The sequence below is a fragment of the Dermacentor silvarum genome, chromosome 3 (assembly GCF_013339745.2).
Source record: "Dermacentor silvarum isolate Dsil-2018 chromosome 3, BIME_Dsil_1.4, whole genome shotgun sequence".
Taxonomy (NCBI): domain Eukaryota; kingdom Metazoa; phylum Arthropoda; class Arachnida; order Ixodida; family Ixodidae; genus Dermacentor; species Dermacentor silvarum.
Window position 1 is genome coordinate 191,413,640 of NC_051156.1, and position 21,739 is coordinate 191,435,378.

Sequence of the window (21,739 nt, forward strand, 5' to 3'; positions counted from 1 at the left end):
TGGAATGCTACTTTCTGTAGAGGCCTTTATACACATAGTGACAGCCTAAAAACTCTATGTGCTCCATGCACAAGGCCACACTACATGCTACCCTCCGTGTCTCGATGCTGCAAAAACAGTCCCTAAATGGACATGAATATTTAAAGATCTTCACCTATGCCATGAGATCATGCACTGAAGTGAGCAAACAATTAGATGGCATATCTACACAACCTGAAAAGCGGTGTACTTGCCGCTGCATTCTTAGATTGCCACAATAGTGTTTGTTGTTTTTTCTTCAGTAGGGCTGCTTGTTTACCTGGGTCTCTTGTCTGGCAAAGCAGCAGTAGCTGCAAATGAAGGCAAAACATGCAATCTTTCACATGCATTTAATTTTATTAGGCAAAAGGATTTCATGCATGCCATTTCATAATGGTGATGCCGTACTAAAAAAATGCAATTGATTCGGAAAGTAGGTACTATACGTGGTATGTGTTGTGATACAGCAATGTTGAAGTGCTTCCATAGGACATGGCACAATGTGTACAGCCTCTATGGCCAGCCACATGTTTCCCTGTCCGTTGGAGGCAACCCTGGGGCCAAGGAACAAAGGTAGCTGCTGCATTTTTCATTATACAGTAGAACCTTTCTATAACTAGGGTTCAACATTTTTGGTTCGTTGCCAAATTTTTTTTTAACCAAAATTCGGTTTAACTGAGAGCTAAAAGGGCGATCAGATTGCAGCTGCAAACCTACACAAGCTTCAATTAAAGAAGCCTGGCCAGGTCAGTTCTGAAGCTTCAGCCTGCTGCCCAAGTAATAATATAATATGAGGCCTCATTTTATTTGTGCTCAAATATCTAATGCATTCTCTTAATTCCTGCATAGTTTCATATTGCCATATGGTTTTGTTGTTCTGCAGATTGGACCTAACCACAGTGCCGTAGAGCAGGATGTGCAGCCATGCGGCACATTTCAGTGTCAATGAAATTGGTGAAACCAGATTAAAAAAAAAAGGAAGCTCAATGCAAAATAATATCCATTGAGAACAGCTGGTTAAAGTTAATTTAGACAACTGTAATCGCTGAAAATAACAAAAATTTCCTGGTGGAAATAAAAAAAACAATGCAAGTCGAATTTCGGTATAATAAAAAACAAAAACACTGAACTGTAGTTATAACAAGTTGCATCCAACAAGAACATACATTTGCTATATACAGTACTTGCTACAAGCTGCTGATGTCGGCAAGACACTTTATACTTACTAAGTTGCATCCCATAATTTTTATATCTGTGTTCTTTATATCGAGGTTTGACTGTATTTATGAAACTTGTGTGGCTTCAGGGGTGGGACTTCCACACATGTATTGCTGCACTAACAAGCCTACAAAGTTGCAGTGGGCCAACATACAAGAAACAGTCACTAGAATATGTTTTGACGGATGCGTATAATGTGCAACAATGTTGCATGTACTGTACCAGAACATAAGCGCAAACTAAAAACTACTATGTACAAACTGTCCCTACCGACACAAGAATATTGCCCCCCCCCCCCCTCCTTTTATCGCAACACTCCAATTCTCACGTTAAACAAAATAAATGAATGTTTTTAGCAGAAACGTTTCAGTTCCCTGGCTTTGCTTTGATAGCCTGAAAAGGCTGTTAACGATAATGCGTTTAGGTAGCTACGAAAGTACATGATTTTGCTCTAACAATGGCATATGCAACCACTACAATAAACATGACTTTTACAGATGTCCATGGGCGCTTTGGCTCCTGTTTGTTTCTTCCTCCTTGCTACTATGGTCGGAGCCAGACGATGAAAACAGCATTTGTCTCCGCATCTCGTACAGAATGATCGACGCTGCAATCGCTGTGTTCAGGCTGTCAATGCCGTTGTTCGCTGGCACGTGTACTCTCGCACCAATACAGTCCACGGCCAGCTTGTGAGCCTGGAGGCTGAGTCCCTGCGTTTCTCCTCCCACCACAAGAACACTCGGCACGTTGGTGTACTTCGCAGCGGTGTACTCGTAATGGGGCACTCCGACCTCCGAGCAATCTTCCAGCTCGTCCACGTCTCGATACGACTTATCCACTGTCAGCCTCCGTCCGTCTGCAGTCTCAATCCTGTACCTAGACCCCTCGTCGTCATCTTCCTCCTCTTTGCTGTCAGAGGCTTCTTCTGCATAATGGAGCGAAGTAGTAATTAAAGGTCAACTGCAATGAAGTTGCACACACCCAGTGGTGCAAGTAGTCTACTCAGCAAGACAGCACCCGGAAAGTGGAAGGAAGAGGCAAAGACAAATTTGCTTTATAGCACCTAAGCAGATAATGCGTGAACCTAATGGTTAGCAGACATGATGCCAGTTTCAAAACGTGGCCTCGGAGATTGTCAGCATGCTGCAGCCGCCACCCAATCTCTGAAGTCGTGCCCAGGCGCAGCACGCTGCAGGTTCTGCGTCATTTACAACGAGCAGGAAGTCTCCCAAGTCGCAACAACTGGATTATAGAACCTGCTGCAGGCAGTTGGGAACTCATTTTTGACCTGCAGTCCGACGGCAAATAGGAGAGGGAGAGATGCCATCATTTAATGAAAGCTGGAAAACTGATGGCCTGGCATGCTTAATTAATTATTAATTTAATTATGGGGTTTTACATGCCAAATCCACTATCTGATTATGAGGCACGCCGTAGTGGGGGACTACGGAAATTTAGACCACCTGGGGTTCTTTAACGTGCACCTAAATCTAAGTACGGGTGTTTTCGTATTTTGCGCCCATCGAAATGCAGCCGCCGTGGTCGGGATTCAATCCCGCAACCTCATGCTCAGCAGCCCAACACCATAGCCACTGAGCAACCACGGCGGGTCGGCCTGGCATGCTACCCTGGACAGGTGTTAGGTGAAAGTAGTGATCACAAGCACACAAATGGTAAGTGGGGTGCATTCACTGTTAGGTGTATATTGTGGTAACAGTGCGGTCCTGCAGTTCACACCAGCAGGCCTTAGTCACAGTCATGGCCAGCCGCGCTCTTGATTACAAGATAACTGTTCCAATGTATATAGATAGGAGCCCCCAAGCTAAAGTTTCCTATTAAGGTGTGTTTGGCACAAGTATGACAGTGACTGTACAAGACCTACCTTCGTTCAGCTCGTCGTCATTCTCTGCAAATAGTCTGCGTGCCCCAGCAGGTTCAAAACTGCGGTGGTCCGCTAGGTAAACTGGCGTCTCGGGGGTCACGTAGCTTGGCATGTGTTCCCAAGCTATGCCGCTGTATATTGGTATTCGAAAATGTGACCCGGCACCAGCACGTAGCACTTTCAACTCCCATGGGTCCACGCAGCCTGCAGAAGTTATGACAGAGTAATGCACAAGTTGAAATTATGCACGCCAAAGACTATAAATACATGTAACTCAGCATAGCAGCCAACATGCTACGTAGGTTGTGCAGTGAAAGGTGTACACAGTGCAATTGTTTTGTACCCACAATGCTCTGCAAATTAACTACTCTACATATTACAACTACAAATTCTAGATGTAATGTTATATGAAATTACGCATTATTTGTGCACTTCTGCGCTTCCATTATGTGACGATATGTTTTGGTTGCGAGTGCAAGCGGTGAGCTGTGGTCGCCGGTTGCAGAAATGTTTCGCTCCTCTTGTTCTGTGGTAAATATATTCAGATCAGTGATGTCTTGCATGTAATAATTAAGTCGTAATTTTAAACAAAAAAAAAAGCATTAGACTTAATTTTACATCCAATTACATGACACATACCTTTATCTTTCATGTTAGAAGCACTATTTCTTGGTCAGACATGTGAGCAGTGAGAAACGTCGCACTAATTTTCGTAGCATTGCCCGGTATATATGAACTAAGTATAGAGACCCACCAGTAGTGTGAATTACACAACTTGGGAGGGAAAGCTTCAATGGTGATGGGATTTTTGTACATGAATATTTCCAATATTACCCAAAATGAAGTACTCTTACTGCAAGCAACACAAAGTTATTACTGCGCTTGAAAACATAAGTAAATGCACCACTGCTTCCACAGCCTCCATAATAATGAAAATGACATGGTAAATTCACTTTGAAAGATTTTTTTTGCAGTGTTCCATTCAAAGGTTCCTCAGTATTTCTCTGTAATATGCAACAGAAAAGGTGCATATTGTGAGTGTTGCTCATCTACCTTGAATGAACCAATATATTGGTTGGCGACAACCTAAGAATTCAGCACTAGCTTCATGAAAAAAACTGTTGTGCTGTGTCTTCCATGCCTCCGTGCTCGAAAATGTAGTATTTCCCAAGGGGACACTGATTTTGCAAGAACTTTGACCTCACTGGAATGTCACCGAAATGAGTAAATGTAATTGGCTAGTGGAGCTATAAAAATTATGTCGAGTTCGACAGCGGTGCATTTGCCACTGCATTCTTAGGTGGTCACCTGTTATCTCATGAATTTTGAAAGCATTTGTTCGGGTATAAAGAAATTGCAATGGAACCCAAGACTCAACATAGCAAGTTTTAATAACTTTCCATAGAGAACGGCCCAAACACAAGGAAATGATCTGAAAACCGTGACATGAAATTTGTGTAACAGTGTGCATATGCATATTAACTGCACTGATGCCATGAATTGTATTCTGATGAAGGCTGGACTGTCGGCCAAAACGTCTATTTCATTAAACATTTCACCAGACCATGAAATGCTTTGTTCCGGTGTGTTTGTGTAAAATAGGCACCTCCGTGCATTTCTGCTTTTCACTTGCAGTTCATCAGCCCCTTCCTCGATAAGTGTAATGTGTAAACACATTGTGTCTTTGCCCTTAACTCTTTACACTGCTACAGTTTCCCAGCAAATCACAGTCCAGCTAGCCCAACTTCTGCCCTAATAACCACTTACCTTTCGAAAGCAGTAACTGGCTACATCCCGCAGCTGCAGCAGTTCGGATCAGTGTTCCCATGTTTCCAGGATCTCTAACATTGTCCAAAATCACGCTTACAGGGATTGTATCTCCTGTTCTTTGAATCTCGATTTGGTCCATGGACGGCTTTTTGAACACACCTGGAATAAGAGAACGATTGTACATACGTACACGCATTAACACAGTTCAGGAAAGCTGTGCTTCATTCGGCTGAGCGCGCTCACAAAATGTACTTTTAGGACCAGCAAAGTACTTTTGGGTAATTCTAACTTTCAGACTTAACGGTGTCGAAGAGGATTGTTTGAATAGGTATCAGAGCTTGGTCGACCGTCTCCAGTTTAATCACGTAGTGTGCAGCGCGCCCTGTTCCAACTCCCAAACAACGCGGTTAGAGACAGGGTAAATGCCGTACCCATTATTCCAGGGCAAGTTGTCATGTCGGACCAAATTTTCATCTTCTTGTAGAATACCTTCTTTATTTGGTCTTCCCTTAGAGTTTCCAAGGGCAGTCCTTCTATGTTTTCCGGAAGTGTGAAGTAAATGCTTTCGCACTCAACGCCGGCCTTCAGCGCATCGGCGATTAATCTCTTTCCTTCCAGGAGGACCTTGTTTAGCTTCTCCCTCCTGCGCTTCATCTTCAGCTGCATCATGGTGTTCCTGTAACAGCATTACGTCAAAACAGTCTGTTCTTTGAACCGAGGCAAAGTGGCACGCCATCGCGCGCCTTCAAGAGTCGACTGCGGTACTTACGCGAATTCGTCGTCGTCGCTGCCTAACTTGATGTATCGTGGCCCACAGATAGGTTCGCTTGCCGGTTTACTTGTATCTTCTGTTTTCGAAGTCGGATAGATGACCTTCTGAGCCGTTCTTACAAAACCCCTTCGACGAAATCGCACCGACTGGACGGAGGGTCCCGACCGAACTTGAGTACAGATCGTAATAAAGGTAGACACGCTTCTTCCAAGGGACCCCATGATTGAAGAAATGCTCGTTCGTGAAAATAATTTATACGGTCTCTGTCAAGAGTGGCGACTTGTATGACTCGCGTAACTGAAGTTTACGCAGTTCACAGTGTATGCATGCTGCTAAGCACATGAATGAGCGCGGCCATTTTGGATTATAGTGGATCTGGCTGACTACTGAATGGAAAGCAGAACTGAAACCGAAACTAGAAAGCTACAGCGCGCTTTCTTGTGTCGGGTCAGAAATACAGTTTACGAAGCGCGACTCAGCACGTGTTCCTCCTGAAAAACGCCAGAGTTGATGACCATTTTTTGTCGGTTGAATGATCACACCGTTCGGTTGAGGAAGAAAGCGACGGGATCAGCGCGTGGTGGCGCGTGATTGGTGCCCCGCCCCCCTATCTCTTCGCCTCGCCTGCGGTACTAGTGCAGCTCGCACAGGTCACCTTGGGCATCTGGCGAACGGGCTTCCGCGGCAGCAGCTACAGCCAGCCGAACTTCGACAGCTCGCCGAGACTCCTTTCAACCCGTGAAGTGCTTTCGCGAGCTTCGACGTCGGGTGAGTGGTAGACGGTGCCGTTCGGGTCCCGATTTTCGCATCTGCGGGCGATTTTTACTGCGAGCGGCTAGGGGAATTCGAATCCGACGCACGCGATCTCGCGAGCCGATCGGCCGTTCTGCCTCTCGGAAATGACACTTCCCTCTAGTGTTACCAAACACGAGACCTTGACGACTCGCAGGCTTGCTTAATTTGCGAAATGAAAGCTCGACACGCGTTTTGTGGAATTTCCAGAGTGCGCGCATTTTCTGTTTCTTTACGCGCGACATGCGCGTGATATCGGACTGTTTGGCATAGCTGTTTTTCGATCTTGTGCAACATTGCGGCATTTCGAATTCACATTAGATGACGTGAGTACGTGCGCCGAAACAAACCTCCAGGTTTTCCTCAGTCATAAAACACACTAGATCTGGACGCTTTATTCCTTGATCGTATCAAAAATTTAGGTGTTCCGAATAAAGGTACGTTTGCTACTGTATGTGCAACAGGATGCGTTTCATTGCATATGCATTGCCACGGAACTAGCGCTTATGTCTAGCTAATAAATAAAATGACTTCAATAAATAAAACATCAAGGTTCAGTGCGCAGATAACCAGCTGCCCCGAGCTGGTTTAAAACCAGTCTGGTTCATTTGGCTCTAGCCAACCATCGCTCGGTAAGCTTAGCGGGCGCGCGCCTTTTTGGCTTGTGCTTTTGCATAACGGCAGTGTTTTACTTAGCTAGTCCAGGTCGTTGCTCGCGTACTAGACGTGGCCGCGCTTGGCTTGGCAGAGTTTCAAGCTGTTGCGTCTCGTCCATTTTACGATTGTTGTAAGGCGACGATAGCTTGCGCAAGGGCCAAAGGCCATTTGAGTTGACGTCCAAGGTGACCTTGAGGGAACTTAGTTTATCTTGTTTACGATCTCGACTACAAGTGGGCGCGTAACTGATGCGCCTAGCTGTTGAGGAGGTTTGCGTTTTCAGTTTCACCTCGAATTACGCGCCTCGGCGCCTGTTTGCGCGACTGGTGCGAGCGCATTCCGGAGAGCGAAGGTGGACTGAAGCTGTTTCAGCGCTTCAGATTAATGTGATGGTTGTGGTGAACATTTATTTACGTTTATTCTAACCTGGAGTACGCTGCATTCATTTCTAAACTTTTTTTTTTTTTTTTTTCGTCTGATACCCGCGGAAGGGCAGGAAGTTAACAGCGGTGTTAATGTGAAGGCTTTTTCCTAAGGCCTTCTATTTTAAGGCTTGACAGGGATCTCTGGCTCAAGGATTCACTTCTCTTGGCATAGGCCGTGTTTCTATTGTTGACATCTATTTTATTTTTCCACCGAGGACTTTGGCATTAACTGATGCCGTGCTTCAGACTGCAGTAGGGCACTGACCTTGCCAACTCTGCTTCGAGAGTCTTGAAGCTATCTGTGCAGATTTCTGAGCAAAAAGTTATTCTGAAATGAATAGCTCCCCAACAGTGATTATAATCACTGTTGAAAAGTCTGAAATGCACCACGTGCCCTCTTATGAGGGGACTATCTAGAATGTACTAATTTTGGTGTGAAAGCATTCCAGGAAAAAGAAAAAAAAGAACGGAAGTCCAGTATAATGAATGCAGCAGTTCTTTTCCTTCTGTTGTATGCATTTATCATACTCTGCTACAACAACAATCACTGTGCATTGCATACAGCTACCCAGTTTCTTTTCTTTAGTCAAATAGTGGTACTGCACTCCGTTTCATGCCCAGAAGGCAACTCTACAAAGGCTAGGAATACTTTCACTGCTTGCATTCATGACAGAAAAATGGTGCATCATATAGAAAACGAACTAATTACGCACCGTGCTATTCGACTTAAGATTAGTCCTTCTATTTTTATGTCGCAAAATATGATGCAATTGTTACACAGAAGGCGGTGTATGTGAACCTATTTGCCACCGAACGTAAGGAGTGGCACACAGCAGCCAAAGTAGCACTGTGCTCGCATTCGAAAATGTGATAAATGTGATTTGATGTAACCTTATGTCTACGGTTGTAGCTTTAATATACCAAGGAGTTGCACTCACTCACTGGCAACATTACTGGTAGGAATGTTCTTGCGAGTTTGTCTCTACAGAGTTTCTTATATGTTGTGTTGACCTGTAATGCCCACATTTTCCTGCAGTTAAGAGCACAAGATGGCTGGCCACTTCACTTACCCTCCTCCCGAGATGATGAAGGAACTCAAGGCCACTGCCGAGGCCATAGTAGCACCTGGCAAGGGCATCTTAGCTGCTGACGAGAGCACATGTGAGTGAATCATGGCACATTGAGATTAGATTACCCGTAAGATAGTCCCTGTACCTGCAGTGCATTGTAAAACGGTTGCCTTGCTTCCTTCTGCTTACGATTTGTTAAGTCATGAACTGGTATTGCAGTTCTCTTGTTTTAATTTCTGATCAATAACGTTACAGGCCTCTAATAGACCGATCCCACCAACCGATCTGCGCATGCGCCGGTTTTCCGGAAGTAGCACTGTCACCATCTTGGTTGTAGTCAACTGGTCACCCACACCACCGCGGTACAGCCACTGTAACCGCTGTCCGCGCTCGTTGAGTACAGCGCACGAGCTTCGCAGACATCTCTGCGACTCCGAGAAAAATTCCACCGAGAAAAATTCATGTATTTTAGGAAATGACATCGGCTGTTCATTGTAGCATGCGAGGCGAACGTTGAAAAGTGCCTGCTGCTCTTTCATTTCGGTTGTTACCCGCTGATTAATTACGTGTTGAGTATCGTATTTGTTCAAGCTTTGTGTGTAGTATATGCTGTTTGTTGTACGCGGTCGTTTTGCGTTACTATTTTTGCACACGTACATCTTGGTGACTGCAACGTTATGTTTGCTTAGCGACGGACATAATAGGATTTGTATACCTGTTGGAGACAGGTTTGAAATGCGGCGCCGAAACCTTCGTGCCCTAATGATGCTTACCTACAGGGGTTTCGCGCACGACTTGCAGACTTCGGTAACAGCGATATCTAGAAGCTCTTGGGTAAGCTAGGCGGCGTTTTTAACATAAAAATGCCAATAGCCAATGATCGCGGAGTCATCAATATCCAATCAATTGTTAATCAATAATTGATCAATAATCATAAATTCTGGAAAATTCTGGGGATTACATGGTAGTGCTTAGCCTAGCCCAAATATGTAGCCAATACCTTGCGATAGCCAATCAATAGCTAATCGATAATCGATTAATAATCAATAAATTCCGGAAAATACAGGGGATGACTTGGTAGTTCTTAGCCTAGCCCAAATACGTGACCAATACCTTGCGATAAGCAATCAATAGCTAATCGATTAATAATCAATAAATTTCAGGGGATGCTGGGGATGACTTGGTGGTGCTTGCCTAGCCCAAATACGCGGACAATACCTTGCGATAGCCAATCAATAGCTAATTGATAATCGATCAATAATCAATAAATTCCGGAAATGCTGGGGATGACTTGGTAGTGTTTAGATTAGCCACATACGTGGCCAATACCTTGCGATAAGCAATCAATAGCTAATCGATAATCGATCAATAATCAATAAATTCGAGAAATGCTGGGGATGGCTTGGTAATGCTTAGTCTAGCCCAAATACGTGGCCAATAACTTGCGATAGGTAATCGATAGCCAATCAATAGCTAATCGATAATCGACAAATCTATAAATTCCGGGAAATCTAAGTACACGGATGTTTTAGCATTTTGCCCCATCGAAATGCGGCCGCTATTCGTCCCCGTGTTTTTTCTCGCGCTGTGTATTACCAGTACCACCTATTAATCCGTTGGATCCACGTCTCTCGAAGCTTTCGCTCTTTAGAAAACACATAGAATCCGAAGCCTTTGTCCCTTGTGTGGTTGTTGTAGCACCCAGGAACGTACAGGTCAATTCTCCCATCGCACGATGGCTCAAGTACGAACCATAAAAATTGCCAAAAAGCGTTCGGAAACAGGGCGCACAGGCACTCCGGGCGGCTGGAGCGGCCGGATGACTACAAGTACCAGCATGCACCGCGGCAGCGGTGGCGTCCTGAAACTGGCCGGTGGGATCGGTCTATTATTTTCTTTTTCACCTTTTTCTCCCGTCTTTTTATTTTCCCCAATTTTTAATTAACACTTGTATTTCTTTTTAAACTCTAGTTTTACATACCTTCACATATTTGTACTTTTTACTCAGTCAGCCTTACAAATGCTTGCCAGTAGAATTGTGTTGTCAAAAGAAACGGATCTTATAAATGGTTTGCTTCAATTTGGAAAAAAAGGAATGGTTTGACTGAACAGGGGGTGGCATAATCTGAGTTCACTGTAATTTGTTTACACCGTGTTCAGTCTTCAGCATTACCAGTTCTCATTCTGGCATGCTCGTTGTACCCACAAACAGCCACCATGGGCAAGCGGCTGCAGGGGATCGGTGTCGAGAACACCGAGGAGAACCGGCGCCAGTACAGGCAGCTGCTGTTCACCTCTAATGAGCAGATGAACAGTGCCATCAGCGGTGTGATCCTGTTTCACGAAACACTCTACCAGCAGGCAGACAATGGAACTCCGTTTGTCAAGATCCTTGAAAACCGCGGCATCATCCCCGGCATCAAGGTGGACAAAGGTGTCGTGCCCCTGATGGGCACTGACGATGAGAGCACCACACAGGGTGTGTACATTATCTTGCATTCAGTCCGTGTTTGTTGTTTTGTGCAGATGTCCGTACACAAGTCGGTCTTGCATGATGCTAAATGCACGTAAAGTTTTTCTTTCTTTTAAGCGAAGCTTTATAGACTCACTTGCATTGGGGTCGGTGTACACGTATGCGGTATCATCAGCATAGGCTCGAGCATTGTCGTCTTCGTCCGCAGCTGGTTTGTTGGTGCCCCTCAGGTTGCGCTCAAGCTCGGCACGTGCTCGTGCCCTTGTTCCCGCGTTCTTCGTAGTCTTCTGCCACAGCTGGCGCTGTTGCAGCTCATCATTCCAGCGTTCACTTCTCTTCTGTCGTCTTAATGGGGAGGCCGCGTTCACGGGGGTATGAGCAATTCATTGTCTTACGTGATAGACAGATTTAATATTAAAGCAATTTAATTTCAAAGATATGCAAGCGGCAATGCCGGGCGAATGCAGCATGCCGCCAAGCAAACTGTAGACATCGAATACAAGCGACAACGGCGACGAGCAGAAAATTGTACAATGCAATGGAAGGAAAAGTTGCAGGAAAGGGAAGGAAAAGTTGCACGAAAGGGAAGGAAAAGTAGTACGTCAGGTACAGACACCAGAAGCTTCGCTTACCTCCATTTTCTTGACGGGGGAAGGGCTGGTGAACTTTTTTTTAAAATTCTGTTTAGCATTGTGTGATGCACAGAACTTTTTTGTGGTAAAGCAATGTTTTATTTGCTGAGCTTGAGGTCGCGGGTTTGATCCCTGCGACATTTCAACAGGGGCGAAATGCAAACACGCTCATGTGCGTATATTTAGGTGTACATGAAAGAAGGTTAAAGAAGCCCAAGTGTGTCAAAATTAGTCCGAAATCCCATACTACACCGTGCCTCATAATCAGATCGTGGTTTTGGCGCTTAAAAACCTTAGAGTAATTAATTTCAGCCATGTCTTGCAGTCATTTTGAACATTTTGTACTGTGCCACAGCAAAAAAAAAAAAGTCGGACTGGCTGCTGCACATGAGATTTGTTTAATTCATTCAGTAGTTCGTGTAGGTAGTGTTTTGAATCTACTAGCTGCTGTGTAAATGCTTTGCGGGTGACAGATCACTGTAGGAGGTTATTTGTGGCTATTTTGTGAAAGGTGGCAAAGTGCCAACAGTGCAATTATAAAAAAAAATAAAAAAAAAATAGGAAGAGGCAAGGAAACAGGCTTCTAAATCATTCAGAAAGTGTGTCCTTATAACAACTCAGTCTTGCATCCTTAAGTGACATGGGCACTTGTGAAAAGAGGTCAGTAAAGAGGCAGGCTATGTAAATCCTGCACACTTGCACCTGTCACCACTGACACTTCGAAGTCTTCCAGACAGCAGCTTGCTTGCTTGCAGTTGTATGTCATCTGCTACCCAATTGCTGGATCGTTAACAAGCAACTTTCACTACTTGTTGGCTGAATGTGCTGAGGAATATAATGCTCATGGAAGCTCCTTGCTGCGACTGTCCTAGTAGTATGTACGCCCACTGCTGAGAAATGCATGCCGCATATGAGTGGATGAAATGGTCTGCAGGTTTGTTGGGGTATCTTCTAGAGCACTATAATGTGTTCTGGAAGAACTGTCTTGCTTACGTATTGGTCTCTGTAGAGTTGTCACAGGGGCCCAATCGCACTGCCAAACAGCTCTTGCTATGTGTGTAGTGGCCTGTATACCTTAAAGTTGTGCATTTAGTCTTTGTTCTATTCTTCCTGGCACGAGCAGATGTCTTGTTGTAATCTACATCTCTGATTGAAAAATTAATTCGGAGGCTTCCACTACGGCGTGCCTCATAATCCGAACTGGTTTTGGCACGTAAAACCCCAGAAAGAAGCCTTCGGTACTGCATGATGTCGACCAGACCAGACCTTGAGACATTTCAGAGGAGGAGCCTAGAGTGCTGATGGCTTTAGTACAACTTGATATCCGTGGGCTCTCCTAGAAACCACTGTGTCCTCATCTTATCTAGAGGCCATCCAGATGGCAGAGTGAGGTGCTACAGACGGCAGTGTTTGTGTGCTTTTCCTTATCGTAGATAATGCCCATCGCCTCTTACCCTTGTGGTAGTCCTATCATCAGCGTCTGGCATAGATAGCTGCTTCGGTACAGACTCTATTGTACTCCACCACCTCTTGTAGCAGTTTCTAGAGGCATCTTCTCCCCAGAATGAGTTTTAATAATTTATAAGGTCATTTTATCTTAATTGCAGTCTAAGTGAAAGCATAAATTTCCTCTGGGTTTCAACCCCCCACTTTTGAGTGACTGAGCATCTATGGTGCCTGCACGTTTCATTTTTGTTTATGCTCTCGGAGGGTATTGCATAGAGAGTGGGGCAAGGAACATAGTTTTTACACAGTGCTAATATGAAAGTAAAACATGCAAAATACAAATACTTAAAGTACTGAAATTATACACTGCAAAAATGTGATACTGTCGATGATGTGCAAAAAAAAAAAAGACTGCGCAGATTCTTGCTAAACAAATGTATAACAATATCGAGAATATAGTGCACTGGTGAGGAATTATGCTTCTGCAATTTTGCTGCAGGCCTTGATGACCTGACCAAGAGGTGCGTCCAGTACCGCAAGGATGGTTGCCGTTTCGCCAAGTGGCGCTGTGTGCTCAAGATTCGCCCGCACTGCCCGTCGCCCCTCTCCATCTTGGAGAATGCCAATGTCCTGGCCCGCTACGCCGTCTGCTGCCAACAGGTTCAGTTCTTCACTTGTTTCACTATTTCCTCCGAGATTGCTATTATACTCGAATCGTACATTGGCAGTGATATAAAAGACTTCTATCTTTGCTTGCATTCGGGGCCAAAAAAATAATGGTGAAACACGTTTGAAAGACCCCAATCTATTTACCACCAAGCGGATGACCCCTTTCTGAAACCAGCAAACCACAGCACACTGCCTGTGCTCGTGTGAAAAATATAGTATGTCATATACTGAAAACGCAAAGATTTCACAAAGAACACTTGATTTGACACGACTGGTTTTGACATGTAAAACCCCAGAAAGAAGCCTTTGGCACTGCATGGTGTTGACCAGAACAGACCTAAATGAACGAAGACTAAATGCGCAACTTTAAGGAATACAGGCCACTACACACATAGCAAGAGTTGTTTGGCAGCGCGGTTGGGCCCAGAGCTGTAATATATGAAGTAGCTTTACCATAGAGTGCGTTGTAGATGAGGAAGTGCACTTAATGATATGTGGAGTGTGACATTATGAGCTTGGTTGTCAAAACACAAGACCATTCTTCGATGTCTGTAATATGGTTTTGTGCAAGTTCCCTATAGATCATGTTGCCTCTCACTACTACATGGGAAGAAACACTGCTTGATGTATGAAAGAAATGCATACCTGTATGTTTATCAAATTGCTTTTAATGTTTGCCTGCATAAAGTTATTTTGGAAGGTGGGCTATAAAACGAATTTGGGGGTTTGATAATCCAGCTAGTATTACGGGCTGCCGGCACCATCTGTGGAAGCTACAGTTCCCTACTTATTATAAAGGGGGGTTGTAACCCCTTGTAATCGACCACAGCGGGGGTTGTAACCCCCCCCTGAGGCCAATTTAACCCCCTCTTTTGTTTAACCCCTTTTCTTTCCTTGCGCATTTGAGTACTGCAACTAAGATGCAAGACGCGCAATCGTCTACACACTCGCAAAAAGCGAATTTTTTGACAATTTCCCGTGAAGAAATTTAAATTAGTGCTGTTTAGATGGTATTAGCACACTGTCAACCCCCCCCCCCCCCCCTTCCGCCTGGCACAGATCCTGGGTGCGCTACTGCTTTGAGGCTCTCCTTTTCTGACAATTGGCAAACTGCCTCTTCCTCATAGGTTGCAGTGTGGGCTTGTTGGTAACGCATCTTAAATAGGTTTACCGTAGCACTATATTAAAAGGCAGGACAAAAGACACAGTGCCATGTGTGTTCCTGTGTGTCTTCTTTTGTCCTGTCTTTTAATCGTGCTATGGTAAACCTCTTCCTCATTGTTTGGTGCTTTGCAGTAAAGCTTGTTTGTCAGATTTGATTTGTTAGACACTCCACACAATAACATACTTGGTTGTGCAGATTTTGTGGTAGTACTTCTGACTTCAAGGGAAATTCTTGGAGATTAGTGGCTTACTTCAACGGCGCTGTATAGCGTCTTCATCTCGCATGTTCGTGTCGCCACTGGGCTTGGCGATGTGGCAGCAAGATCACCGGTGCACTTTGCGTAGAAAGCAAAGGACCCGAGTTGCGAGTCAGCACCAGAATTTGCTGTGCTAAAGCAAAGTTTCGTTGTGTGCCGAGTTGTATAGCATGGGTTCTGTTTTGGCTGCAGGCGGGCATTGTGCCCATTGTGGAGCCTGAGGTGCTTCCCGACGGAGACCATGACCTTGACCGGGCGCAGAAGGTCACCGAGCAGGTGCTGGCCGCAGTGTATAAGGCCCTGAACGACCACCACGTCTACCTGGAGGGCACTCTGCTGAAGCCCAACATGGTTACCGCCGGGCAGAGCTGCACCAAGAAGTACACGCCGGCTGACGTGGCCCGTGCCACCGTCACCACCCTGCAGAGGACTGTGCCAGCTGCCGTTCCCGGTGTGTACAGCTTTCACTTGCATGGCAGCTTCCACTTTCATGGCATATGGCAGGCATTACCAAATCATGATAGGGAGCTTACCGCTATCATTTAAGAAAAGTGCCCAATGAATGGATTAACATGTGGGGTAAGAACTTGGATGTTACTAAAGAAGCTTGAAAAACAGTTATAAATCGCGCAACGAGTGTTGGAACGAAAAACGTTAAGTGTAACTAGAGACGGAAAGAGGGGCGGCATAGATGAGAGCAAACGGGGGTAGCCGATATTCTGGTTGACATCAAGAGGAAACAGTGGAGCTGTGCAGGCCGTGTAATGCATAGGGCAGATAACTGGTGGTCCATTAGCGTTGCAGAATGGGTTCCAAGGGAGGCAGTGCAGTCGAGGACGCCAGAAATTTAGAAGGGGTGGTGATTTGCAGGAACAACTTGTAATCGACTAGCACAAGACGAGAGATACGGAGAGGCCTTCGTCTTGCGGGAGACACAAAAACAGGCTGATGATGAACCTAGATGCACTGCAAGAGGGTCTGAAATTGCATGCTAATAATAAAGTTGACAACGGACAGCAATTTGGCCATTCATTACATCAAATGTGGATGTGAACCTCGTCAACCAGATGCATATTTTACGCAGGTTTCGCGAGGTGCGCTAGTGAAATCTATATGGTGCTTTGCAAGGGGCCTTTGTGTCAGCTTGCCATCGGTCATCTTACTTGAAAAAGGGTTTAGCTATCTTTGCGATGCAATGATTGAACATTCTTGTTTTTCGTCAAGAACATATAATGTGGTTTATGGTTAGTTTCTAGCGCCCTCTTTCTTCTTTTGCTCAGCATATATAGTCGGCACCTAGTTATGTTCTCTGGTCCCACTTTTCGTGCCGTTTTTCCACCGCGAGTCTAAATGTGGCTTCAGTTAAGTCATGCAGCGAAACTCGTAGTAAACAATCTCATTGCCTTGGGTGCACAGGCATCACGTTCCTCTCTGGAGGCCAGTCTGAGGAGGAGGCATCCGTCAACCTGGATGCCATCAACAAGTACCCCGGCAAGAAGCCCTGGGCCCTGACCTTCAGCTATGGCCGTGCCCTGCAAGCCAGTGCCCTGAAAGCCTGGGCTGGCAAGACTGGCAACGTCAAGCAAGGCCAGGAAGAGTTCCTGAAGCGTGCCAAGGTGAGTCGAGCATGTTGGTGTCGCATGCCACTCTCTGTTGCATGGTATGACATTGCCCGCTTTGCAAGTTTTTCGACAGCAGTGACACAAATCTTCAAAAAGTTTAGGTAACTAGCTACATACACATGAAAAACAATTTAGATGTGTTAAGTGTGCTGGACAACAGCCAGAGACTGTGGCTAATCAAAGAATGCTAGAAACAGCCGTTTCAAACTGTTAAAGGTATTTTATCATATCATTTAATGGCCATTTGGTTAGAATGAGTTCATATTTCCTAAAGCAACATTGCTTATGAATGGTAAACTTCAGTCTGCTGCAGTCATAGTGATTTCCTGCTGTTCCTGTTGAAATTATTATGTATAAGCTTAATTATGTTTGATAATTTAGCAGTAAGTTTCCCCAAAGGCTGTCTTGACATCTCTGAAAATATAAAACTTACCCTGGTGTAATGCATATTAGTGGACATTAGTGTAACAATTTCATCTGAGGGGGAAACTTCGAAGAAAAAAATTTTAGGATTGTAATAGAGAAGCCTAATTTCTTGGTGTATTACGAAAACTGGCTTCACAGCATCTCTTGTATTTCATACAATATTTCAACAGGATGCTGACTTGTTCTGATGGCATGAGAGCTGTTTAAATGTGGGTGGGCTTTCAGTTGTTGAGACCACCTTTGAAATCTTTCAAGTCATATAGACTTTGCAGGTGAACTTGCATAATAGAGCTTTTAGATTTCGGTACACATGTGAGAGAAAATTAGCGCAAATAGCGCTATACAGTCGACGACCGATAATTCGGACTTCACGGGAAACGTAAATTAGTCCGAACTATCGAATGTCCGAAAAAACGAATATGCCCAAAAAAAGATAATTTATTTACTTTTTAATGCCCCTGTGCAAGGAATAAGTGGTCGATTCGTTGCTGCACACACTTTCGCTTACGTGCAACTAAGTGCACCTACATTTCTGCCAGTTTTCTGTTGTCGCTGTACGCTGATGCAAGGACTGCAAAAGCTCGAGTGAGATCCGCGCGGGACATCATCCGAGTTAGTCGCTGTTTCACGGTGGGAGAACTTGCTCAATTATTTCGTCACCGTTCAGTTCGGCACACCGCAGCCTAGCAGGTCATCAATGATGTCCGCATTTGAGCTCGTTGTGGAAGGCGACAGTTCAGGCGCTTCAGTTACGGAGTCAGGGTCATTCGGACTGCGACTTAACTCATTCAGAGCCAGATTGCGAGGAGACCGTTGGTGCCATTTGTTGCAGCCTGTCGATAACTTTACGATAAAGACTTCTTGAAGCCAGCAGAGCGCTGTCTGGAACGCCAACTAAACAAACAGCACGGCGAGAGCGAGCCATGCGCTGGGATAGGATGTGATGATCGTGGTGTTGATGCGACCTCACAATTAAGGCAAAGCCTCCACGATCAGCATTTGTAATTTAATGTGAGGCGTAGTGCTGCGACCAAGACACGGCCGTATAATCGAATGTAGAGCTGGCGGCTGTCCGAAATATCAGTCGTCTTTACATTAAGTCTACGGGGCCATTACCGAGCATGTCCGGATTATAGGTGTCCGATTTATCGGTCGGCGACTGTATAAAAATAGCAGCACTCCTTATTAATCGCTAATTGCTGTGCTGCAGTTATTGCTATCGTACTGCTAGCTTTTTTTTTTTTTTCGTGAACATTTTCTATCATTTTTATCAGTTTCGTAACTTATAGCTCATGATTGCCTAGACTTATGCAAAAGTCATGGCTTTATCAGTAGCATAGAAATTCTAAAACCATTGTATCTGTTTGGCGTAGTTTTCAGCCCAAATGTAGCATGTTGGTGTGCTGCAAGCAGTATAGCGTGACAGTTGCACGGTAGTCTCGCATGCTGCATGTTTGCATTTCAGCGTGCGTGCTCGGTAGTAAGCTGTATAAAAACGTGCAGGTCATGCTTAGGCAGTTGCCTGTATGCCTTGCTGCAGTTTACAGTTAAAACTCTAACAAAAACGAATATGAAGAATTATGAGATATAATGGAGTAAACCTAAAGTTTGCTTGTCCATGCTTTATTTGGATAAGCATTCTACTGCTATAAGAAAACCAAAAATACAAGCTCCTGGAAACATTGGTTACAGCAAAGCGAATAGTTCACTCACAGCTCAAAATGTCTTGCGGTAGGCAAAATGTCAGATACACAGCAAGAGAAACGGCACATTCTGGATGTATGTAATGTTGGTATGTGCAATTATAAATATAGGATGTAATGAAGACATTTTAGTGTTAGGTGTGACGTTATAAACTAGGTTCAATGGTATGAGAACAAAGTGAAGGCTTAATACAAACGGGACAGGTGAATTTCCACAACTTTGGAGTCATATGTGCACATTTAGCCGTAAAAACAATGTCAATTGGGAAGGTTCACCACAACCAGCTAATTTAGTGGGATGGCTACTAAAGCCTTGGCTGTCCAACTTCATTGAAATGCAAAGGAATGTCTTAGTAATGCACGTTTTTCTTTCCTCTTATTCACCACATTCCCTGCCCCACACCCTCCCCCCTCCTTTTTTTTATTTTCAATTTATTTTAGGCTAACCACTTGGCTTGCCAAGGGCTGTACACCCCTGGTTCCATTCAGAGCCTGGTCGCCGATCGCTCCAACTTTGTCCCCACCCACTCCTACTGATTTCGCTTTTTTTCTGGCACGGCCTCAAATCTTTGGAGTGACGGCACTGTTTACTTTTTGCCTACCTGAATTTGTTCTTTGTTCCCTGTTCTGGTTGGGGAAGCACTCTGTATTTTTCTGTTAACTTTAGTTCTTGACGTCTGCAACTTTACCTGCTGTACGACCTTCCTTTTTTTTTTTTTTTATGCACGCGAGCCCACCCTTTCTGTAGCTGCACTGCTTCCCTGAGCACCATTTTGCTAAATAGAATGAACAACTGTTAGTAGAGTTGCATGGCTTATTGATAAAGTTGATGCATCTTTAAATGATATGTTACTTTTGTGACTAGTATGGTATGTTTTGTACTTGATGCATGGAGCCCTTTGTCACCGCAAAGCAAATTGCACTCCTTGTTTTCAGATTTGTGTACATTTTATGGTGTTTCATAGTCTACTGACATATTACATGCATTTGTGCTACTATTTTGTTAACCTAGTGTGCAATGGAGGCCTTGCTTCTAAATGCAGTTTGTTCCTCTCGACAGCATTGTCTATTGCATACTATCCAAAAAGTTCTCCTGCCCAGTTTTTTTAAAACTGTTTTAGAAATTTGTTTCTGTGATTGTGAGAATTTGGCATGTCCAACACTGTCGGCATGTTTTTCGCAGCATTATAATAAGCTTGATATTTGCATGTGCTGCATGCTCATTCTAGGCGCCGCTCTTTTTTGATTGCCGTATGCTTGTTTTGCAATGCCTTGTTTATTGCACCAAAGCGGACCAATATGTATTCATGCACTTTTAAAAAGATGTTATTGATGTGTGCAATATTTGTTTACTTACGAGCTCTTGAACCATTTTTGGCATCGTTTTCCTCTTGAGAACTTTATTTTGCATTTTCTTGCCATACCTCGATTTTTGAGGTCCTTTGTTTAAAAAGGAAATTGTGTACAGAAACTGATTTTTTTAGCCTCTGCTCCTGTCTTCATTAATGTTATAGAGTACATATTCTATGAGCTTCGTGCCAAGCAAATCACCTGGAGTATGTGACGGAATTGTTTTGCCATCTGCGTACTTACGGTATACTTCCAGAATATGCTGTTGTGAGAAGTGTGCAGTCTTCTCTGTGTAGCGTGGAGTGCCTGCCGGTGATAGTGATTTTATATGAAGTTACACCAAGTATGCTTTGAAGAGTGACAGTGACAGTGTTTTATAAGCTGCTGTGATGTCTTCTGTCTTCGACACAGGCCTGCAGTGAAGCTGCTCTAGGAAAGTACGGCGGCGGTGTTACTGGAGCGGCTGCCTCAGAGATCCTCTTTATCAAAAACCACGAGTACTGAGCGCTCCCCTCTCCCATTCAATCATGTCCGGTGTCGGTGTAACAAACTCGACGGAAGTCTCTTCTCTCTCTTGGCTAGCTGTAGTATGTAGTCCCGTCTCCTCTTCCGTGCTCCCAATTTTAGACGTATCTAAATTGTTTCCCCCCTGTGTGGTTTGGACATTGCCCTAATATTAGTGCCATTTGGTGTTTGCCAAAACAGCTGATGTGCTGTGCACAATAAAAGTTGAGTTGTTGTCCTCACATTTTTCTCTTCTTATGGACCATCTGCAGGCGGTCTATTACAAAAAATGCACGGGGTTTTGTTGTCGGAGCAGACCAATTCAGTGTACAGAGCTCCACAACAAGTGTTCCATGTTGCAAATGTGTTGGCACATTTACAAAAGTGTGAACACCGCTGGTTGAGCAGAAAAGCCTAACACTATTTGGCGCCCTAGACAAAGGGCAGATGGTGTTATCTGTGTGCAGATTTATTGCTGTGCACTTTCTTTATTGCTGACACTTGTGCACTGCAACAGAATTCACACAAGTGCATGTGCCCTGAAAAATAAATACATTAGGAAATTGCCAGTTTTCTTTCGTTTGCATTACAACCAGCTTAGCAGTGCTCATTTCATTTCTGCACTTTCAAGCCCCTGGCAGCTTGGCTGTCTCCATAGAACCGAAGGTGATAAAACAGTAACTTCTATTTAGACTCTGGCTAATTTGATTTTTGTTAACTTAATTCTCAACAATGGCCCCAGGTGGCATCCATACTTTTCTATGGGCCAAGATTCATTATTTCGATCCTGATATTGGCTCTTACGGGGATGAACTGGTCGACATGAATCTGGTCGACATGAAATTGCCTTACTTAATGGAGACTCCAATCCCGACTCGTTAGGTATAGC

At 44.4% G+C, this 21,739-nt stretch overlaps 2 protein-coding genes across 4 annotated transcripts; one reads left to right on the forward strand and one right to left on the reverse strand.

Moving 5' to 3' along the window:
• Positions 1–381: 381 nt before the first annotated feature.
• On the reverse strand, positions 382–6,255 carry LOC119446326 (rRNA methyltransferase 3, mitochondrial). 2 transcript variants are annotated; one of them, XM_037710735.2, is made up of 5 exons: positions 5,658–6,255; positions 5,320–5,564; positions 4,886–5,047; positions 3,119–3,322; positions 382–2,158 (listed from the first exon to the last, which is right to left on the reverse strand). In XM_037710735.2, the coding sequence occupies exons 1-5, from the start codon at positions 5,879–5,881 to the stop codon at positions 1,728–1,730; spliced, it is 1,266 nt and encodes a 421-aa protein (XP_037566663.1). In that variant the 5' UTR covers positions 5,882–6,255; the 3' UTR covers positions 382–1,727. The 2 variants fall into 2 exon arrangements, with proteins under 2 accessions (XP_037566663.1, XP_037566662.1); XM_037710734.2 differs by having other exon boundaries at positions 382–2,161.
• Positions 6,256–6,269: 14 nt separating this feature from the next.
• Positions 6,270–21,092, forward strand: LOC119446327 (fructose-bisphosphate aldolase). 2 transcript variants are annotated; one of them, XM_037710736.2, is made up of 7 exons: positions 6,270–6,428; positions 8,571–8,695; positions 10,817–11,083; positions 13,655–13,815; positions 15,438–15,696; positions 16,662–16,861; positions 19,438–21,092. In XM_037710736.2, the coding sequence occupies exons 2-7, from the start codon at positions 8,584–8,586 to the stop codon at positions 19,531–19,533; spliced, it is 1,095 nt and encodes a 364-aa protein (XP_037566664.1). In that variant the 5' UTR covers positions 6,270–6,428; positions 8,571–8,583; the 3' UTR covers positions 19,534–21,092. The 2 variants fall into 2 exon arrangements, with proteins under 2 accessions (XP_037566664.1, XP_037566665.1); XM_037710737.2 differs by having other exon boundaries at positions 20,758–21,092.
• Positions 21,093–21,739: the final 647 nt, after the last annotated feature.

Bases quoted from the DNA above. Each gene is read 5' to 3' on its own strand.
- LOC119446327 (XM_037710736.2), top strand. From the start codon at position 8,584: ATGGCTGGCCACTTCACTTACCCTCCTCCCGAGATGATGAAGGAACTC. The intron at 13,816-15,437 runs GTTCAGTTCTTC...TTTTGGCTGCAG, and splicing joins ACGCCGTCTGCTGCCAACAG to GCGGGCATTGTGCCCATTGT. The intron at 16,862-19,437 runs GTGAGTCGAGCA...AATTTATTTTAG, and splicing joins AGTTCCTGAAGCGTGCCAAG to GCTAACCACTTGGCTTGCCA.
- LOC119446326 (XM_037710734.2), bottom strand. From the start codon at position 5,881: ATGGGGTCCCTTGGAAGAAGCGTGTCTACCTTTATTACGATCTGTACT. The intron at 5,565-5,657 runs GTAAGTACCGCA...ATGCTGTTACAG, and splicing joins AGCGACGACGACGAATTCGC to GAACACCATGATGCAGCTGA. The intron at 3,323-4,885 runs GTAAGTGGTTAT...TAACTTCTGCAG, and splicing joins CCAGTTACTGCTTTCGAAAG to GCTGCGTGGACCCATGGGAG.